Genomic DNA, 20799 nt, shown 5'->3' with positions numbered 1-20799 from the left:
AAGGCCAGAAAGCTGTCAATCAATGTCGGACTAGCGCATCGTGTAAGTCGGTTGTGTTCGAATTTGATTTCGTCGAGTTCGTCGTTAGATATATATAATACATTCCTTAGTGCAGTTCGCTTGTTTTTAGGTGTAGATATACAGGGTGATTTACGAGGTACGTTTACTCCTCATTTTTTCCTTCAATAATGCAAATGTTTTATTAGTTTTTGGGCATTTTTATAGATAAATATATTTAAAAATGAGTCTTATTATCAAATATTCGTCTTGTATATATAAAAAAAAAATTAAGTATGTACATTCACGTGTCCCTCTTAAAAATTTTGTAGGAAAAAAACCGCAAAGTATTTGAAAATCAAAATGGCCTTGAAAAGCAAAAAAAATATATATACATACAAATCATAAGTAGAATAACGTGTGCTCGGTAGAATTGAACGTAATTGGCTCAAATCACTCTGTATATTAGCCGGGTTGTCATCACGTTTTATATTTAAATATTTGGGTAAGCATAACTATTGGGAAGTTTGTGACGCGGAAAATCTGTTGTTTCCGTCGGTCGCTCACTCGGTGAATCATTAAACAGTCACCACCGATGACGACGATAATATTATAGTATTAAATATTTATAACGCATAATAAATAGATGTGTGTGTGTATATATATATATATGTTGATCGCAAGCGATCACTTAGAAGTCGCGACGGTTAAGTCCCGTAGCGAGTTTTTATTCGAGCGACGGACGTCACGCGATTCCATTGGCCATATCATTATCACGTCTACTTGCTATTATGTATTTATATTTATACATATATATATATATACATAATCGCGTGGGTACTTTGGAAAGCGATGTCTTCGCGAAGGCGTCGTTCAATCTTCACGGTTGTATTATAAATGTAAACAGATATTATACAGTAGTATATATCTCTAGCCACCGGCAAGAAGAAATTCAAAAGCGCTATCACTGGTGATGGCGACGAACCCCGCGCGCAGCCCCGGAGAACGGGGTCGGTGCGGGCCCCTCAAAAGACTTTCGTATTGTATAATATTACGATCGTCCGCAGTCATACGCCGTAGTGCTGCAGCACCCCGCCCGACATGAACTTGCTGCTCTAGACCGCGTGTCGAGTGACAAGTGTCAGAATATCGTCGTCGCCGACTGTAAAATATACACGTGATACCGCCTGCGTTATAGGTTAGACTACGACGACGATATTATTATCATTATTATTGCGCACGGTGTATTATTATATAGTCGCAATCGGTGTCGTTATTATTATGCCAACGGAAGTATAAATTCTTTCCGCGTATTAGAAACTGCGAGCGACGTCGTCAACGCGATCGAAAATAATATTTTTACTATTATTATTATTATTTGTTATTATATTATATAATAATACTAAGAAAAACTTCGATGTTTGTCCACTGCAGAATATAAAAATAACTCGAATATACATATTACTCGAAGACTGATACTGACGCAACAAATTTCTAATATTTTCTTTTTACTGTTGCAAATTTTGTATTATAATATTTTACGGTTTCCCGAAGAAATCATTATCGAAGGTATCCCCCCCCCCCATCGTATTGCTGCAGCTTGCAGGTACCTGATATTGTGTGCATTATTATAAGCGCATATTCGAACCGTACATTTAGGATATGATTTATCTCGTTTTTATATTATGTACTCGTATAATGTACCTATATACATTACGCAGTTAATAGTTATTATTATAAATGTACGAAATGTTTTGAAATTTAAATCATGTAAGTAGGAAAGGGTACACCCACACCTTTATACGAGTAGTTTTGCAATCACAAATAACCATTGTTCATTATGCAGATTCAATTCCATATTCAGGTTACGCGTACAATATTGGTATGATAATGTGTATGTATCGTATTAAATACTGCAGTGGTAGGTATGCAGTATGATTCGCCAAACATACGCTTACCCCCAATTTTCATTGAATAATACATTTATTCAAATTTTGATTTTTGGAATCTTTAAATATACCTTAAGTCCATATTTGCGAATTCTTGAGATTTTTTGAACTACTTGATGATACAAATTTCTGTTTTACAAATGACACACCTTCTTTTTTATAATAAATAATTTAGTGGATAATTATTTTTATAAAATTGTGATGTATATAATTCAGATTTTGAACGAATATTTTCTCTATAAAATAAAAGTACTGTAATGGTATACACCACTATTGCCAGTGACGGATTCAAGGAGCCCCCTCTTCTCTTGACAATTATATTATATTTGTAAGGCCTAACATCAAATCCAAAATTTTGTGTATACAAAACCATGTATGATTTATAATAATTTGAAAAAGTTTTCCCCCTCTCTTGACAAAAAAAATCCTAGACCCGCCACTGACTATTGCACTATAAACTGTTTTATATTATAATAAACATATTCTAGATGACTAGACACGTGTGTTATTTTACATTTATTCTGTATTATCACTAGTCTCACTTTTGGACTTCTGAATGCAACTTTACTTGTAGTATGCGCCCAACTGGTCAACTCGATTCGGTAAGGTGGGGAGAAAATTTGTGAGTAAGCCATCCATAGTCACGTTATTTCGTTTTTAACGAGAGCATTTCATATTATAAGGTTAAACCATGCAGAATATACATTTTTCAGTAAACACAATGTATACCCTAACAAATACACCAAAAATCTTCACTAAGTGAAGTCTGCGTTTACTTTTTATCCACTAATCTAGTTACATTTTCTTAATAATAAACATCATATACACTGTTCTATAGTGTATACATAAGAGAAGTAGACATACTACACACAATCGCACTAACAATTTAATATATAATATTTTTTTTTTTTGTGTGTGTATATTAATTACAGTATAAATAGTTTTTCAATTTATAATTAAAGAAAGTTACGAATCAGTAAGCAAACGATGTATATTATTAATTTCTATTAAACTTTAATTTATTTATTCATTTTTTTTTTTTTTTACTTATTGAAATCCATAGTAAGATTTAGTATTGACAGATTGTTTTTGGTGGTATTGTTACAAGTATAGTTAAAATGTATAAATATTAAAATATTTCTATACATATTGTGTATTGATTAAGAATTGATACCAATCAAATGGAAAAATTAATTTAAAAAAATCCTACTCTATATAATATTTATTTTCCTTACCCAAAGGTTATCGAAAAAAACAAATAGTCATTAAAATTAGATTTTAAAAATTAAAATTACATTCATAAAAACGTAAAAAAATGTATTACAAATTGTACAATTTTTTATAAAAACGTCAATGTTGTCAAACAATTTTAGAAAATAAATAATTTTATTTGAACAGTGAGTATTTAGGTCTATCGCTTTTAATAAATTGTTGAAATTATTTTTATTTTTAATATTTTAATATCACACCGAATCTATAAAACCTTATAAATATTTTTTCATTTATTTTATATACTCTTAGTATATTCTGTGACTGCTAACATTTTGTACATAATCGTATGCTCATTATAAATTAAAAACTATTTCAATCGATTTTAATTATTTTATACAATAAGAATTGATTTGTATATAAATAGCTTATAGGTATTTAAAGCAGTATTTCTGTTTATCTTTAAAATGATTAACTGAGTTAAAATGTTTGTTTTTATAATCTAGATGTTTCAAATATCAATATTTGATATTATTATTTTTATAACTGTTCGTTTTTGTTGTGTTCTTATTGCTTTCATAATATTTGTTCGTGAAGTAACCATTATGCCATAAATCTGTAAATCTTCGATTCCGATTTCAATTGAATGTAGGTATCAACATTTAAACACATATCAATTTGGAACTCATAGCACGTAAATTAATTTACATATAATTATGTATTTATGTCATATTATATGCTAATCACTTTTATTTTTGTATAAATAGATCTAACAAAATAATATATACAATAATATTACAATAATACATAATAATACAGTTAAGTACGTTATTTTACTGTCACAGTTTTTGGAGGACTAAACATTCAATGATTATTATTATTTTTTCTTATGAAAATTCACAGTTAAATTGTATAAACTTAATGTCGAATAGAAAATAAATTACTTCGTTTTAAAAAATATCTACAACCTTTATCCTATATAGCCTGTATAGTGTATATCTGCTCATTAAAAACGTAATAACATTTCACGCCACACGGTGTTTTTTTTATTTACACAAAAGTCGGTAAGTTTAAAAGCAATACAATTATTCTGTTGATTTAATGTCAAAAAATTGCTGCTACGCTAAAATCTTAATTGTGGATTATTTAATACTATAATTATTAAAAAATTTTCATGACTTCGAAAGAAATGGGTAAAACTTAATATTTTACTTTTCATTGTAATTATACGCAGATCACATTGATTATCATCATCATGATTTATCATTATCCGTTTTGCGCGCAATTCGTATCAGATTTTTATATTATTTAAAAAATTTGATATATATAATATTATTACTTTGTTCAACAAATACAAATTATTTATTTCTATCTATATATTATAATATATTCATTAGGTAAGGTTAGTATAGACGTATATTGCATTATTCATGTGACGTAGAATTTTCATATAATATAATACATTTTGCAGTTGTGAAGCCTTATAAGTATTTGCTTAATCCAGTTTTAGGTACTTTAATATTTACTTATTTCAGTAAATATTATTTTAATTTATTTTAACGCTAACTTGCAGTGTCACAACAAATCGAACAATAACTGTGGTAGGGCCAACTTGTGAGGTGAAAGACATTATACCACCCGGCACCATTCTATTACCACTGTCCTCCGACCCCCTAGGTATTATAAATCTATCTTATCGATTCATTTCTGATTTTCGTGAATATTAAAACAGTGATTATAAAGTAAAAACAGGCAACACCATAAAAATGTTGAAAAAAAATCTTTTAAAGTAAAAAAAAAAATAGTTACCTATATTATTATTTAGTATTATATATTGATTAATATGATGACCATACATTTGACACAAATACGATCTTCCGTCATAAAATTATGAAATATAATAAAATACATTAATAAAACAAAAAAAAAAAAATGTTATTTTTTAAAATAAAACAAATAAAATAGATTTACGGTTTTTAAATAAACACATAAAAAGAAACTTGGTTAAACAGACCGTAGAAATAATTTTAAAATAATTTTTTGGTACAACTGAATTACGAGTTCTTTTAGTTTTACTTGAAAACAAATCACCATTGAACAAAGCATTGTATTGACTATTATGTCTATGTAGTAACTTAATGTTAAAATATACTAATTAATTTTTTGTAAATATATATAACAATAAGCTAAATAATTCACGACGTAGATTAGGTTACAACTTTAAGGATGAAAATTCTTTATACTGTTATACTATTATAATATATTTTTTAATTATTGCGCCGTCAATACATTTACGGGGATAGATTATATCTTAAATTAATGATTAATTAGTGCTTATACCGTGTCACGTTATTTCAGTTATTATTCTATGAAATATCATAAAATCGTATGAAACACACAATTATTAAACATTTACTGTCGCTCCCCGTTTCTAGATTATTAAGTATTATATTATTCCGTTTAGGGTGACAATAATTATTATCGCATCGTATCGTATATGAACTACGAAATGTGTATAGATGTTAGTAGCAGAAAATATTAAGATTTCAGCGTGCAGTGCGAGATAAGGCACGTATTGTAATTCGTATTTGTAGAAAGTCGCGCGAGAACCCTCGAGAACGGAGTTGGAAAAAAAACAGCGGAGGGCATCGACAAATGACAATATAGTACGTGGCTTATCGGAATATACGTCGCCGACAACAGTTTCAGTAGCCCCTAACTTTGGTCAAATGAAATTCAATCATTCGACATGTTTTTACGGATAACTCTTTATTCGCCCGTCCGGCGGATTTTATATAGGTATACAGGAGGTATAATAAGTACGTACATTTAGATATAACGTAGAAAAAACAACCGTATACCTATAATCTAAACCCGCGCGCGGTATCCGTCAATGTACTTCAAGAACTTCTAGCGAAATAAGAACTTTGTTCGGACATTTCCCGCGGATTGTCAAAACGACCTATACGTATATACACGGTCACATAAAACTTTCCTCTGGGCCATCATTCTTTTTAACCTCTCAGAAGTAATTTGGTCGGTCGGGTCAGTCCGCTTTTTTTTTCTTTTACCTCGACCACATAATAAAATAAATTATAAGACCATCAGACTTATCCACACTGGGAATTGAAATAAGTACACTGCGCACAAACAAGGTTACAGCGTGCCGTATACGCGCGCTGTTCCTAACTGTGTTATTGGACGATAAATAATCAACCTGTGAAATTGAATAAAAACGTACGACACTATTAATTGCGCGCGCATTTCGTCGCACAAGACGTGTTCGTTTATTTATAATAACAGCATTGTTAATACACTATTTTTACCTTCCGTGTCGAACTTTCAGGAATTTGAGTAATAGTAATTGTCGGTTCATATTGTGTAAAGTAATTCAAACGTAACCGAAGTATAAACAAAATCCGTTCTAAAAATATATCCTCATTGGTGTTTTCAAAAACTTTTTTTATTTTACCCTAACCTAAAATCGACAACACTGGTTACAGTAATATTATAGAATGAATTAATCGCCACATTGTTCTCTCTCCATTGATTGCAATGTACGTTTACACGGATTTATTTTTTTTATCGTAATTCGTAAAATATTTAAAACGTTTTCATTCAACTCGGAATTAAATTAATATTAATATTTCGCAAAATGTTTCAAAATTAACCGGATATGTATTATTATACCTACACTGTTTTAACACCGTTTGCAACTTATAGATATTATCGGTATCTGTATAAAACCTTTGTCCGGTGTAATAATCTCCGGAGTGTGTACGGTTTAGAACTAAATATTCTACAGAAAAACAGGAAATAAAATAACATAATTCGATACATCCGGATTCGTCAAATTTAAGATTACCGGAAATTCAATTGAACAGCCAAAATAACAAACGACGGTGGTATATAATTTGAGTTACAGTGGCGTATACGCATCGCAGTAGTATATATACGTATCGGATTCGAAGCAGAGTAGTTTTGGAAAACTGGTAATAACTTTAAAAAAACGGACAAAAAGATGCTCCTTTCTAAAGGTTTCTTACGAATTCGATTTCTTCAAGCGAACACGAACATATTAAATATATTTATGTGTACCTATATATAGGAGATATATATGTGTGTGTGTAAAGGAGAGAAAAAAAAGAATATTTGGAATTGAGATTGTAACGTATATAGACCGTACATTATTTGTATTGTTAGGTTTGCAGCATTATATGTACCTGCTGCGTTGCACAGAACGTCTCGAAATTTAAATTTAACACTCCCGCATGTGCCAAAATATTTTTATTTATTTTTATCGAATGTACCTACATTACCTGCCACCTTGTAAACAGTGAAATTTAATTTTGAAATTTCCATTGCTATATAGGTAATACATACACGGAGTATATAGAGCGTTTTTGGTAAAGTGCACTTTCAGCTCGTCGAAACCTCTTTTTCGAATGAAAAAAAAACCCGCGCGAGGCACGCCACGGGCGCCGTCAATGCTCGTCCAATATAATATATAACAATGTAAAATGATAATACGTATCTATTTTATCTAACACGGGCGAACCACGTTTTACATAATATCCGATTTCTTCAACAATTAATTAGTGACTACTGACAATTGACTCTTTTGAAGTCCTATTACCAGATGCATTATAGGGTTCCTTCCTGCTATACTTGCGAACTTTATATCCTTTTCATGTGCATAAATATACCACCAATTGTACGCTCAACCCGCAGCCTATCAAAAGAACTATACAAATTGCTAATTGAGACACATCCCTTAACTTCAACTAACCGTTGCATACATCTTGGTTTGGTTAATATAATATATTATGTAAATCGCTATATGCATTTGTGAATACATGTAACTTGGGTCCAAGTCGGTATTGTAATAACAGATTATAAACACAAATAACGCTATAATATAGTTTTTCCATTTCGACGTGACATTATGATATATGTACCTAATGTAAGTGTCAATAATTGAACGACGACTGATCATAGATCATTATTAACATGACGATCGAGGTAGTTGAAATTGGCCAAAAAAAAAATATATATATATATAGTCATAGCTACATGTATTGTTATAAAAAAAAAATGTAATAAGATGTCACGTTTTTGATACGACACAGTCGTTTACGAAATGTTTAAACGCGTGACTTACGGCTAGCAACCACAAACGGTCGAGAAAAGAAGAAAGAAACGAATATACCTAGATACTCGAGTAGGCTTAAGTCCGTTTCTTGAGAATTTATTCGAATAGAGTAAAACCTCCACGAGCTTTAGTGGGATTTTCATATGTATTATACTCATACCGTATTATGTACTATGGTATGTATTTATAATAAAATTGAGTTGTTTTTTTTTTTTTTTTTTTTGTAAGGCGTAAACATTTTGGCAAGCCTCTCTCTCCCCGCCACCTTATAACATGCATTCCACTGTGTAACCTAACCGATTAGACACTGTGATAAACTGTATCAAAGTATACGCATAGGTACAGTTAACAGACCGATTCGATCTGCCGGATAAAGCCGTAACAACGAGTGGAATTCAATTTTGTATTATGCGGCGCAGGTTGTACAGCTTCTGGAGCACATCACGCGGTACATCTAATCTTGCAGTGATTCAGTTTTGACGTCGAGAATATTTCGACGAATAATAATTATTGTAGCACCGAACATTCGCACGAATCGTTTTTGTTACTGGTCTTTAAAGTAATACCTGTAGCGTTTGTGACATTATCTAAGTACAAACTAACAAAGTATCATATTGTTTTGTACGTGATGATGATGTCCGTGTTCAGCGCGTGCCTCGATTGTACTCGCGAATTAATTTAAATAAAAAAAACTGCGAATTAAATAAATTTATGTTGTATAGGTACTGAAAATTGATACTTTTTTTTTTAATGTTTTGTCATTAAGACTGAATAAATCCCAACACAAGGATCAAGTACCGCAAATCAACTCGAACTCCACTGTAGATAATTAAACGATATTTATAATATTTCTATAGTTTACTGTTTATTATTATATGCTTTTATATTTTTATTATAATAATAATTGCTCAGCGCATAATGGTTTTACACTAATTTTACGTAATATTTTATATTGTGACGTACAATAGTGTAACCCGCACGTGATAAATATTTTTTATTTCAAATTTTTTTTTTCGGAATAATTGAACTAAATTATTACTGGTAATATAATCATCGATGATGAAATTAAATAAATCAAAAAGACATATTTTATGTCACTGAAATATTTATAATATTATTTTTGTTTAATCACGGACTTTCAACATGTATGTATGAGCAGGTACGTGTGCACAAAAATAATAATTTATTTAAACCGGATGATTAAAATGTGAAAGGCGAAACGTTTAAAACGCATTTCGTATCGTGTAAGTATGTTAAATTGAATTGACGAGTGTTTTTCATTTATTTGTGTGTTTTTTTTTACATTTTTTTTTTTTTTTTACATATATAACGTAAGTGGTAACTCCTCTCTGAACGTTAGTTAAAGACTATATCTCTACACATATTTCCGACGAAAATGTAAAATAACAGCCGGCAAGAGAACTGCGTATTCTGCGATCTTTGGCTTTGATGTTACTCAAAAATGCGGTCTCGAATTTAAATATGTGAGGCGGTGTCGAGTACATAATATGCATATAGGCATGTACATATAATAATAATATATTATTCAACACGAAAGAGGGCTGCGGCGCGTACGTCTAACGGTTAGTATTTTTATTATTATTTTTTGTTCTCCGCCGAGCAAATGTCACTCGTAAAATCACGGAACGCGTGTTTAATGGAGACGATATGAGTACACGCACTTTTCTGAATTTTGATTTATTACGTTCAAGCCGTTAGAATAAAACAATACGAGATTGAATATCAAGTATATTATCGTCGTCGTCATCGTCGTCGTCGTCGTCGTCGTCGTCGTAGTAGTAGTCGCAGTCGTCGTCTGATAATGTATTGTAATATACGCACATTTTATTCAAACGAGTCTCGTCATGACAATTTATTGTTTCCAGTGGGGAATAAAATCGTAAAACGTATATTGCCGTATGATATCGAAAACCAGCGTTTATGTCTGAGGCGTCGCATATAATTTCCCGCTATATAATATTATCAAATTTGGCAAAGCCAGTGGGGGAGTGGAGGCAACTTGGGGCCCGGGCCTCGCAGCCAGCGGGCCGTCAAGAGTAATCGATCGAGTATACATTTATTTAATCTAGAATGGCCGTTCCCGCGGCCTATGGGCCTATGAAATTGTACATCAACTATATCGACTATTGTGCGCGGCTTTTGGATAGTTTTGCATATACTAATAAGGATAACACAACAACTATACGAAAAACGTTTCGTAACGTACGATACATCAAATGAATAGTGCATGCATCCTTTTGAAATAATTTTGGTTACGCTACTGTATTATATTATCACACGAATCGTAATCGGCGATCATAATTAGTGGGCCGTTATCGCGTACAACAGTTGGTGCCGATTACAACCGATTCGTTTATTGTGACCTTCTTCGTTGAGCTGCTGAACCTTTCGCGATTCGGTTATTTGTTGTCACGGTGGACATTTTCGGTAACGTGACAAACATTTCAGACGGTATTCTCTCGTTTCCGAACCAGCAGGTCACCAATTCACAATAATTATCAAAAGAGCAGAAAGAAAATTATGTCATGCTAATGGTCAACAAAGCGGCTCGTCTAAAACGCGCGCGAGTGACGTGGTGAATCATATGCCACCGGCACTCGGCTATAAATTGATCGCGGTTGTCCAGTCTTGCGGAAGACATCACGAAATAAACGTCGCTTTCGACGAAAGATATCGGCGACTGTACCACTCAGATAAAATTACGTCAATTACGAGAACAAAATGTTAATTAATTGCACGCGTGTGAACGGAATTGGAAAACGGTTAGCTAGCAGTTTTGAAAACATATCCACAGACATCGGGTCCATTTAATTAATGCCGAATAACATTATTTTGCAAGTATCTTTTCTGAAATGTCATCACGCGTCCTTATATAGAAAAACAATATTGTATTAGTATGAATTAAGAGCTAAAAAATGGACTATACTATTGTTATTTAATATTAACTCGAAGATATGAAAACGTCCGAGAACTTTTCTTTCAAAATTAAAGTAATTTACCTACATTTTATAATGAGAACATCTTTTTAACAGTTTTAATCCTGCTGACATTTCTTTGAAAATTAGCTCTTCCGGTTTTTGAAATTATTATTATACCTCAAAATCATAAAATGTGTTTTATTATATTGTATTTTTTTTAAGTTAATTTTACATTTTTACCTACAACAAGCTATTAGTCTGTATTTGTCATGTTTTATTGCGTTCTATTTTTTTTTTCAATTACATTCTTAAATATTAAAAGAAAAATTATCATTTATAAATCAAATAGATCATTCAAATATTATAATTTTAATCAATATTCAGTAAATGTATCTTAATATTTAACCAAATCTCATTATTTTTTTTTTTTAATGAAACTTGAACCGTGTTCTTATATTTAGTGCTTCTATCTGTATTGACACGACATTCAGTTATAACTTCTAAATTAAAAAAAAAATGTGTATCATACTGATACATCTGAGTGAATCGCTCGAAATAAAAATAAATTTACATTACTTAACTCGTAGTCTTAAAATTAATTAAATATATGTTTATTACACGCATTATTTTTATAATGGAATTTGTTAATTTTAATACCTTACATGAAATTTACTGCATCGCTTTTAATCATATTCAACATAATGAGAAAAAAAATGAAGGAAATTGCAAAGAGATCGTTTTGCCGTTTTGGTACACTTTATAAATATCGCTCTCATTTATTATGCATTCACTCACTAGCATATAAAAAAAATTTAAATAAATATCTACTGCTTTAAAAATTAATAGTAATTTGTCACGTTTGAATTAACAATTTTATGCGAATACGCAAATCATTATTCCGTGTTGATTTTTTTTTACCCAATCAATGGGTTTTATAAGCCGTTGAGGGATTTATAATATTTATTTACTATAATATTATTTATATTATCATCATATTATCGTATTATAGGAGTTGTGAATAATCATATAGTATATCACTAGTACTACACGCAGCATTAACGTTATCAATAAACAACCGTAAGGTCCTAGATAGGAATCGATTAGTTTCAAACAATTTTCTGCAATTTATTTTATAAAAAATTACTTAATAAGCACGCAGTAACAACACACACACCCACTCACACGCGCGCGCGCGTCTGTAAATATTACACGAACCATCATCGCTTTCCTAAGACTTATACTAAATAATGACCATTTGAATCGAAAAGTAGTAGTTGTTGTGGTATTTAGTGAAGTGTTATAGTGCTGCAATACTATATACAGAGGAAAACTGACAGGAGCGGTAGGCGGAGTTTGCGCCGGATGATTTATTGTTTTTTAAATGAACCGTGTGCGTTCAAAACGCCTTTAAATATATAGAACCAGTGAAATATGTCTAAAAGGATTTCGTTTTTTTGGCCTTTTTAAATTTTACTTATTCATCGATCACCGAAATAGAAACAAGACCGACAAGAATGAAAAATAAAATTCCGCACCATGTGCACCAAGTCTAATCAACTGGGGTGCCGCGGTGCACTATAGGCCTCCCTAGTGTGTCACGAACTCAGATTTCAGACGTCACAAATTTTCTGAAAATTTAAAGCATTCACAATATTATTATTATGTAATTTCGATTTAAAATCGAAAAAAACCTTAAATTTCTTATAAGTTACAACGGCATGCTATAAAAATTAATCGAGTGTTATATGAAATCAACGCGTTTTTATTTTTATCGCCCGTTTTAATATGGACACTGCAGGCTTACTGTTTTCTCTACTCGATTATTTCCTCGCTGATCATATTTTTCAATAAGCCGGTTTTTTCAAACCAATTCGAGTTTGACGAATTATTAACAATATGGAATCGGAGTCATAGGTATAAAGGGATAGTGTCTGGAATTTTGGAAAATATCTTACAGCGTTGAGGAGGGCGAAGGGAGAAGAAAGTGTTTGATAACCTATAACAGCTATGTAATGGGTATAACGCGTAATGCTTACGCACGTATTTTTCCTCGGACTCTTCACCGGTATAACACGCGGATTATTCTTCGTTCCGCGTGCACGGTCGTCCACAGCGACACTTCGTTCGACAATTATTATTATTATAGATTCGCAGTTGCCGTCGGACCGATCGAATGTCATCGCCGATCATTCGTGTTATTATTATACGCCGCGGTTTGATGCTTGAAACGTATTTGAAAACGCGTAAATCCGTCATTAATAGTCTACAGACTTCTTGAACGTCCTGCAGAATGCGAGAAGCGGAAGTACATAATCATGCTACAACAGTTGTTCGGGGCGTTTTCCAATATCAGTTTGGGCAACTATCGGCTGTTGCGTTAGGTACCTATAATACGACCGTCGTTTCTTTGAAAACTCAGACGCAAACAGCGGACAATGTTTCGAAACGTTTAATTACTTTGCCGCAGCTAACTTGTTACCCGGTCATTAAAGTCCATTATACCATGTACCGACTTGAACTGTACCGCGATTTTATGCATTATCCACGCGTACCTATATACATTATAAATACAATCTGACCCTATATATATATATATATAAGATGAAAACGGGAGTAGGTATATATTATATACATAGGTAAGGTGGAAATATATAAATACACAACCATAAGTATGTGTGTATATGAATTGTGGAAAATAATGAACGCATGCCTTATTGTAACCAAAAGCTGTGGGTCCTGACGATTACCACTATTGCAATGTACTAAAATCGTTTCATCCATATTACTAATTAAAAATATAAATACAAAATCTACTGACTGCGTCTCTGTTTAAAAAAAAAATAAAAACTAAAATGAAACGATCTGTTGTAAAATTCTCCGACACTCGGGTAAAATACAAATCGATATAATTTCGTATAATTACTAATTTTACAACGTTATGTGTTAGTTTTACGGTGAACTGAGTAACAGACGGTTAAATGACGCTATTTTATAATTTAATATTCAAAAATTAAATCCCCGAGGATTTCGTACACAAATGCATGGAAACTACCGTTATTAGTCGGTTATAAGTATATATTTACCGTTTTTATTTTTCAAGAAATTAATCCTAATTTCCACACTAACTGCAATGGCACTTTTATAGATTATTATTATTATTATTATTATTACTATTCGTATATAGGTTCGTGTGGATAATTGATTGTGTTTCATCTGAATAAATATCATTAAATATTTTATCTGTATAACCTGACCGAAACCGACCATCCCGACGTTGACGTCGATATAATACTAATACCTATTACATAATGATTAATGATTATACCTCAATACCATAATATTAGTATGTCCCGCATTTTTTCCGGGACTCTTCGCTTGTATGCATGAAATATGAATAATGTCGAGTTTCTTTTGTAATAGTTAAATATATCATTATTAAAATAGGAAATATTTAGTGTTTATTTTTATATTATATGTTTTTTTATTAACGAAAAAAGCACCACAAATATAAATTAAATTATATATAAATAATTTTGAACGTAATAAAATGTAAATTATTTGATCATAAATTTATTTAAATATGGTAAAATAACATAAAACTTGTGTATCGATTATAATTAAACAAGAACAATATTTCTGATCATCTGTAACTGTCGATAATGAACTTTATAACAAACGTGCAAACTTATTCTTGAAAATGTTCAAAGTAATTAAAGAACCAAAAGGGCACAAAAGTATTTATTTATTATAAATCTACGCTATAGACAGATATTACAAACGTAATATACAAAATTTATGATGTTTAAGTGTTCGAACAGTAAATGGTAAACGGCGTCTGTCAATGCCTAATATTGACAACGCCGTATTGTATTACGTTGGGTAAGGAAAAATGTTTTGATATTCACACATCACATAAATCTTCCAGGGATAAAGAAAAACTCTTCGGTTGAGGTAGCATACTGTAATATTGTCATATGAGTACACGAGAATATCAAAAAATGTCACTGCAACACTAAATACAAGTAAATGTGTACGGGAAAATAATATCATGTGATTCTAAAATATGCTACAGACCTTTGAATTGTGAAAATAAAATAAAATGAAAACCATTCTATTTATACACTAACTATGTTTACGCGAAATTCGTTCATGAATCACGATATTTTCCACACTAGAACATCATAAAGTTCCATTCTTTAACCGAGATTATTTGGAATCAACGTGAGTTAAAAATTACAAAATTACGTTTTACCAACTTAATATAATTTACCGTCACATTTATTTGCGCATGTATTTTGGGAGACTTCGCTTACGATAAAAAAAATTAAAAATTTTGAAAACATCGATGACGTGCGATTTGCTTACACCGCGATATCCGTTATATCGTAATTAATAGTAGTAGTATTAATAGTAACCGTTAAAACAAGTATTTGTTATGTAAATCGAACGCGTATGTTTGTTTTTTGTTTTTAATGTTTTTATACAGATCAAATAAAAAAACAATACACATATAGGTAGGTACTGTTGAACTTTTTTTTACAGTGAACTGAACATGATACATGATCTTAAACTCACGCTCATGTTTCCTCTTTCCGGCATTTTCAGTATGTCAATTTGTATATTGTACCTACGTATAATATGCGATTCGTCGGGCATATATAGGTGTATCAAGAGTGTATCAAGAATCAAGATTACCTAAATCGAATTAAATCGTCTGGTAAATAACGAACCTTCGTTATTATTCGTCGAATTCGCTTCTCTTTACTTTCTACAATATTGTATTTCATTTGTAATGATATATATATATATATATTTTAAAAAAAAGGACGCTGTGGAGTAGTTTTTAATCATTTATTTCGAACCCAGCAGTTGACATGGTTGTGAAAACAAATTATTTATTCGGAGATGTTCCTGTAATGGCATTGCAGTCGAGTTTAGGCCTAACTACTTTTTACACCACATGCAATAAAACATTCAGGAGAACATAATTTTTAATAATAATAATAAAAATTATATATGTATATACATATTGTAATAACAAATACGTGCTTCACATATTAAAGGTACACGAATATACAAAAAAGTAACCTTTACTACATGGATATGACATTTTACATAAAAAATAATAATAATAATACAGCTACGTAGAAAAGTGTTAAGAACAAATTTGTTTAGTTGCGTTATCAATCATAATTTTGTATTCAAGCTGAATAAAATTATTGTGAAATAAAATACTAAGTGAAATATGATAGAAAGAAACTGATACTAAAAATAATAGAAAATATGTGGAAAATATATTATTGTTTAAGAATTATTACTAAGTCGAGTAAGTCAAAATAAATATTCTTATTATAGATATAAAAAATATTATACGGACGATCATATTAAACAAAAAACAGATCGTATTACATTAACTTATAAACGACATTTTATAAAGTAATTTTTATATAATAAGTAAAATAATTAATTAAAAACTAAAAATGTTTCAGATTTTATTTTAAATAACTTTTATAACAGGTAGAACTCAATACGTGTTTCAATTCATTTATACAAATTGATGAGTGTTTAAGTTACTAGTTTTCTATAATTTTATAGTTTAGTTTCATAAAGAATGAGTATGTATTTATACTTAAAATATAAAAATGCTGTTATTACATTTCAAAATATATTATATCAGTATGTAATCCGTAAGGGATTCAATATTCTATACATTGTGATATTTCATAAGTATAAAAATAAATTACGTAGATAATGCTGTTAAATAAATTGCAAAAAAATATTATAACGTTAAAAACTACAAAATCTTGGATTTTTAATATTTAATGGAAGTTTAAATGAGTAAATAAATTTAGTAGTTGATAATTTATAAAATTCGCTGTATTGAATTTATTAAATAAAAAACAATTATAGTGTTAACATTTCTGAACATCTGAAGTCGAAAATTAGAAACGATGCGAATCGTAAACATAATATTATGGAATTTAAGAAATATTATTATTGAAATAATGCTTATTTTTAATTCACATTTATTAATAGTTATTATAGATAATGGATATATTATCAGGTACATAATTATGCTTATTATACAATTTATAACTCATGTATACATCACAACATTTTCGCGGATGTAATAATGTATTTATTGATGAAAATAAATGAAATTAGTTATATAACTATTAAGCCTATTGATAAATTAAAACGCAATCCAACATGTAAATATGTAAATAAAACCTATATCATAAGATTTTTATAATATTAATATCTATATTTGACCAAACAGTTTGTGTTTCAATCAAAGTAATTTTCTACTAATTTATAATTATTAAATCAACTGTAGATTTGTATAACTTTAAATATTTAGTTACCACAAAAAAAATATATATAAATAATAATCATATTTGTATGCATTGTGTGTGAAATTAAAATATTTATTACGAGTTACTATTATTTTTATTTTATGACATCGAAAATAATTGCAAAAAATTTACATAGTAATATAAGTAAGTTATATAATGCTATTATATAGTATTTAAAAGTTATTTCGACTTTTATTTTGAATGACTAAGAATGTAGAAAAATAAGTAAATAAACGATTTAGAACTATAATATAATTTGTAGTTTTACAATAAAATATAATATTACAATATTATTAAGAAATAGAACATAATTTTATTTGATCTCAACAATCTGAATTTAAATAACGTTTTTTCTTGTCTTTATGTGTTCAATTTTAAATATTTACATGCTAGTTACGAACTATTTAGTTTGTGATTTATTATTATGATATTTCATATGAAAATGCAATACAAATTGAACTATCATAAAAAGAAATTCAACTTGGCAATATTATATGTGTGCGCCATTCGGTTTTCTATGATTTAGTATTCTAGTAGGCCAATAAAATTTTTTTAACAATAAATTATAACATTTTTATAATTATATTTTTGTTAGTTACATAATAATAATCCAAGACCAATTAATAAACCGTCGTACAAAAATTATATAAAAAAACCAAGGATATTAGTGAGGTTGGAACCATTTGTTTAATTATGTGCTTATCTATTTTTGTTTAAGTGGTTCAAATAACGTCCAAAAAAGTTATTCAAGTTCGGAATATTCTTAAATAGAAATGTAAAGAGTATAAATATTGTCATTACTTATTATATTTTAATAATATAAATTATTTATATCATCACACTACTGAGCTCGATTATTCAGACAAATGTAAACAAAAAAAGAAAACTTTTCGTGAAAATGTTACATTTAATCAATTATTGTTCCAAGTTGGTAATATTTTCCCTTGAGCCTAAGTCAACAATATATATATATATATCATAATGATAAAATATAACATTAACAGAGAAAAGAACTGTCCATCAAGTTTATTAAGTTTTATAAACACCATAACGCGTTTTTAATGTACAACTAGGAACTGTAAGTATAAGACATTTCCGAGTGAGATAAATATTTATTAATAAAAAATTTTTTTAATTAATAAAATCAAATAATTATTTTGTTGAAAAAATATTAAATATTTCCGTGAAAATTAGAGTTCTTACTTAATCGTAAATTATATTTTTATAGTTACAATATTAATCGAACAAATTTACACATAAACATTAAATAAATTAAAAAATTTATAATAATTTGAGTTAAGATATATATATAATTATAAAATAAATAAATATTTCGCATTTTGAAATATATTGTTAGTAATATAACCGAATGAATAATTTTCATTACGGGAGGACTACGAGGGTATACATTTATCCGTCGCCGTACTGCAAATATTAAATATTAATAAAAAAAAAACAAACTAATTTATTTATTACTACTTTTTTTTTAAAAGTTATTTCGATATTACTATTATTATTATTAAAACCATTATAACGTACTATTGTGTTTTACTATTACTTATTATTATATTATAGGGGTAATTACTAAATAGTATATATCACGTACCTACTATACGGGGTAGGCTTAACGTCGTATAGTATCTATATACGTATATTATTATTTGTCCTTATATTATAATAATTACTGTTGTGACGGAAACAAGTGGTAGGTACGCAATCGACGCGTACCTTAAGACTTAATATTATTATTAATACTATTACTGACCTTTGAACGGAATGATGTAAGGAGGTTCGGCCAGTGTCAACACCACGTACATCCAAAACAGCAGATTCGGGTACAGCATATTCATGATCGCGGTGTTGCAGGTGCGGGCGATCGAGACGTGAACGGTTTTCGGGGTGTCGGGGATCGAAGGACCGGGAGAAGAAAATTAAAAATAACCGTACGGAAAACGATAGATGATTGAGAACGTCCTCTTATTATTATTATTATTAATGTGGTTATGTATATATAGTTATTGCGCGATGGTCTGTTCGTCGACGGCAGTGCAAATAATAGTTTTTGTCCGTATATCCGCGACGATCGACGGCGTCGAGCAGAAAAATATCTGTGAGAGGAAAAGACCAAAAAAACCAAAAAAAAAAAAAAAGTCGAAAGAAAAAAAACGTCTACGGGTGTTTTTCTACCCAATCGCAAGACACACACGACCTCGCGTGAAGTTCGGTGCGTAAGTTTATGCGATGTAAGTTTCGACGACGGAGAGATAATACGGGAGACCGCGGTGAGAAACCGATACAGTGGCGGGCAACCGGACAGGGTCGGATCCACGAGGGCTACTGAACGCGTCGGCGGCGGTGGCGACTACGGCGTCTGCCGGCGGTTTCAAAAACGGACGAAAACGCCGTTCCGACCGCCGTTGCGCATGTCCCGGCCAGCAGCGCCCCCTCGCCCATTCCCCGGCCGTCCGCCCCGAAGCGCTCTTCGCGCGAAATTCGCGATCATGTTCTCCATCCCCGACGATCCGATTCCACTTGCACCTCGCCACTAGGATATTAGGTATATGTGATGGTCCCTATATTCCCCTTATACCCGTTCTCCCGCCAATGAAATTCGTACCATTCCTATACCATATTATGACGTATGCATTACACGGTGATTCTTTTTATCACTGAACAGTCATCGATGGATTTATGTGTTTTTAAAATATCGTTTATTTGGTTTTTTTTTAAAAACATTTATAGTTAGAAACCATTACAAATCACAATACAATAATTACCGAAAAAGAACTCTATCTTCTTTTTTTATAAATTGACATTTTCAAGAAAAAATATATTCTGTTTCGGAGTGTATGAAATCAAGAATATAATCTATAGTTCTAAAAGTTAAAAGTTAAAAGCGATGGCAATAAAAAGTGGTATAAACTTTTATTTATTCGTTTTCGTTAAAACATCGTATCTAAAATATTGTAATGACTTTAAGCTTTGCGAAGAAAACACGTAAATTACTATATTAGTATACAGTGATAAATATATTATAAGAATCACTCTGTATAATATATTTTCATATCGTGTATATCGTACACGATGTACATACGTGTTTTTGTCACTCGGTATGATTAAGTAAGCATCTACTAAAATAAGATTATTATAATATGTTAAAACAGAGACGACTTCTGTGTGTGTGTGTGTTGCAGCTT

General features: G+C 30.4%; 1 protein-coding gene across 1 annotated transcript in view; it reads right to left on the bottom strand.

The window, feature by feature from the left end:
- The window catches only part of LOC113556139 (limbic system-associated membrane protein-like), a 524182-nt gene extending 504269 nt beyond the window's left edge, over positions 1–19913 (bottom strand). Inside the window, exon 1 of the mRNA XM_026960909.1 lies at positions 19368–19913. Coding sequence (XP_026816710.1) covers positions 19368–19452 — 85 coding nt within the window. The 5' untranslated portion in view covers positions 19453–19913. The remainder of the gene's footprint in view (positions 1–19367) is intronic.
- Between the last annotated feature and the right edge of the window lie 886 nt (positions 19914–20799).

The sequence above is a fragment of the Rhopalosiphum maidis genome, chromosome 3 (genome assembly GCF_003676215.2).
Source record: "Rhopalosiphum maidis isolate BTI-1 chromosome 3, ASM367621v3, whole genome shotgun sequence".
NCBI lineage: Eukaryota > Metazoa > Arthropoda > Insecta > Hemiptera > Aphididae > Rhopalosiphum > Rhopalosiphum maidis.
This window is presented reverse-complemented; position numbering and strand designations above follow the sequence as displayed.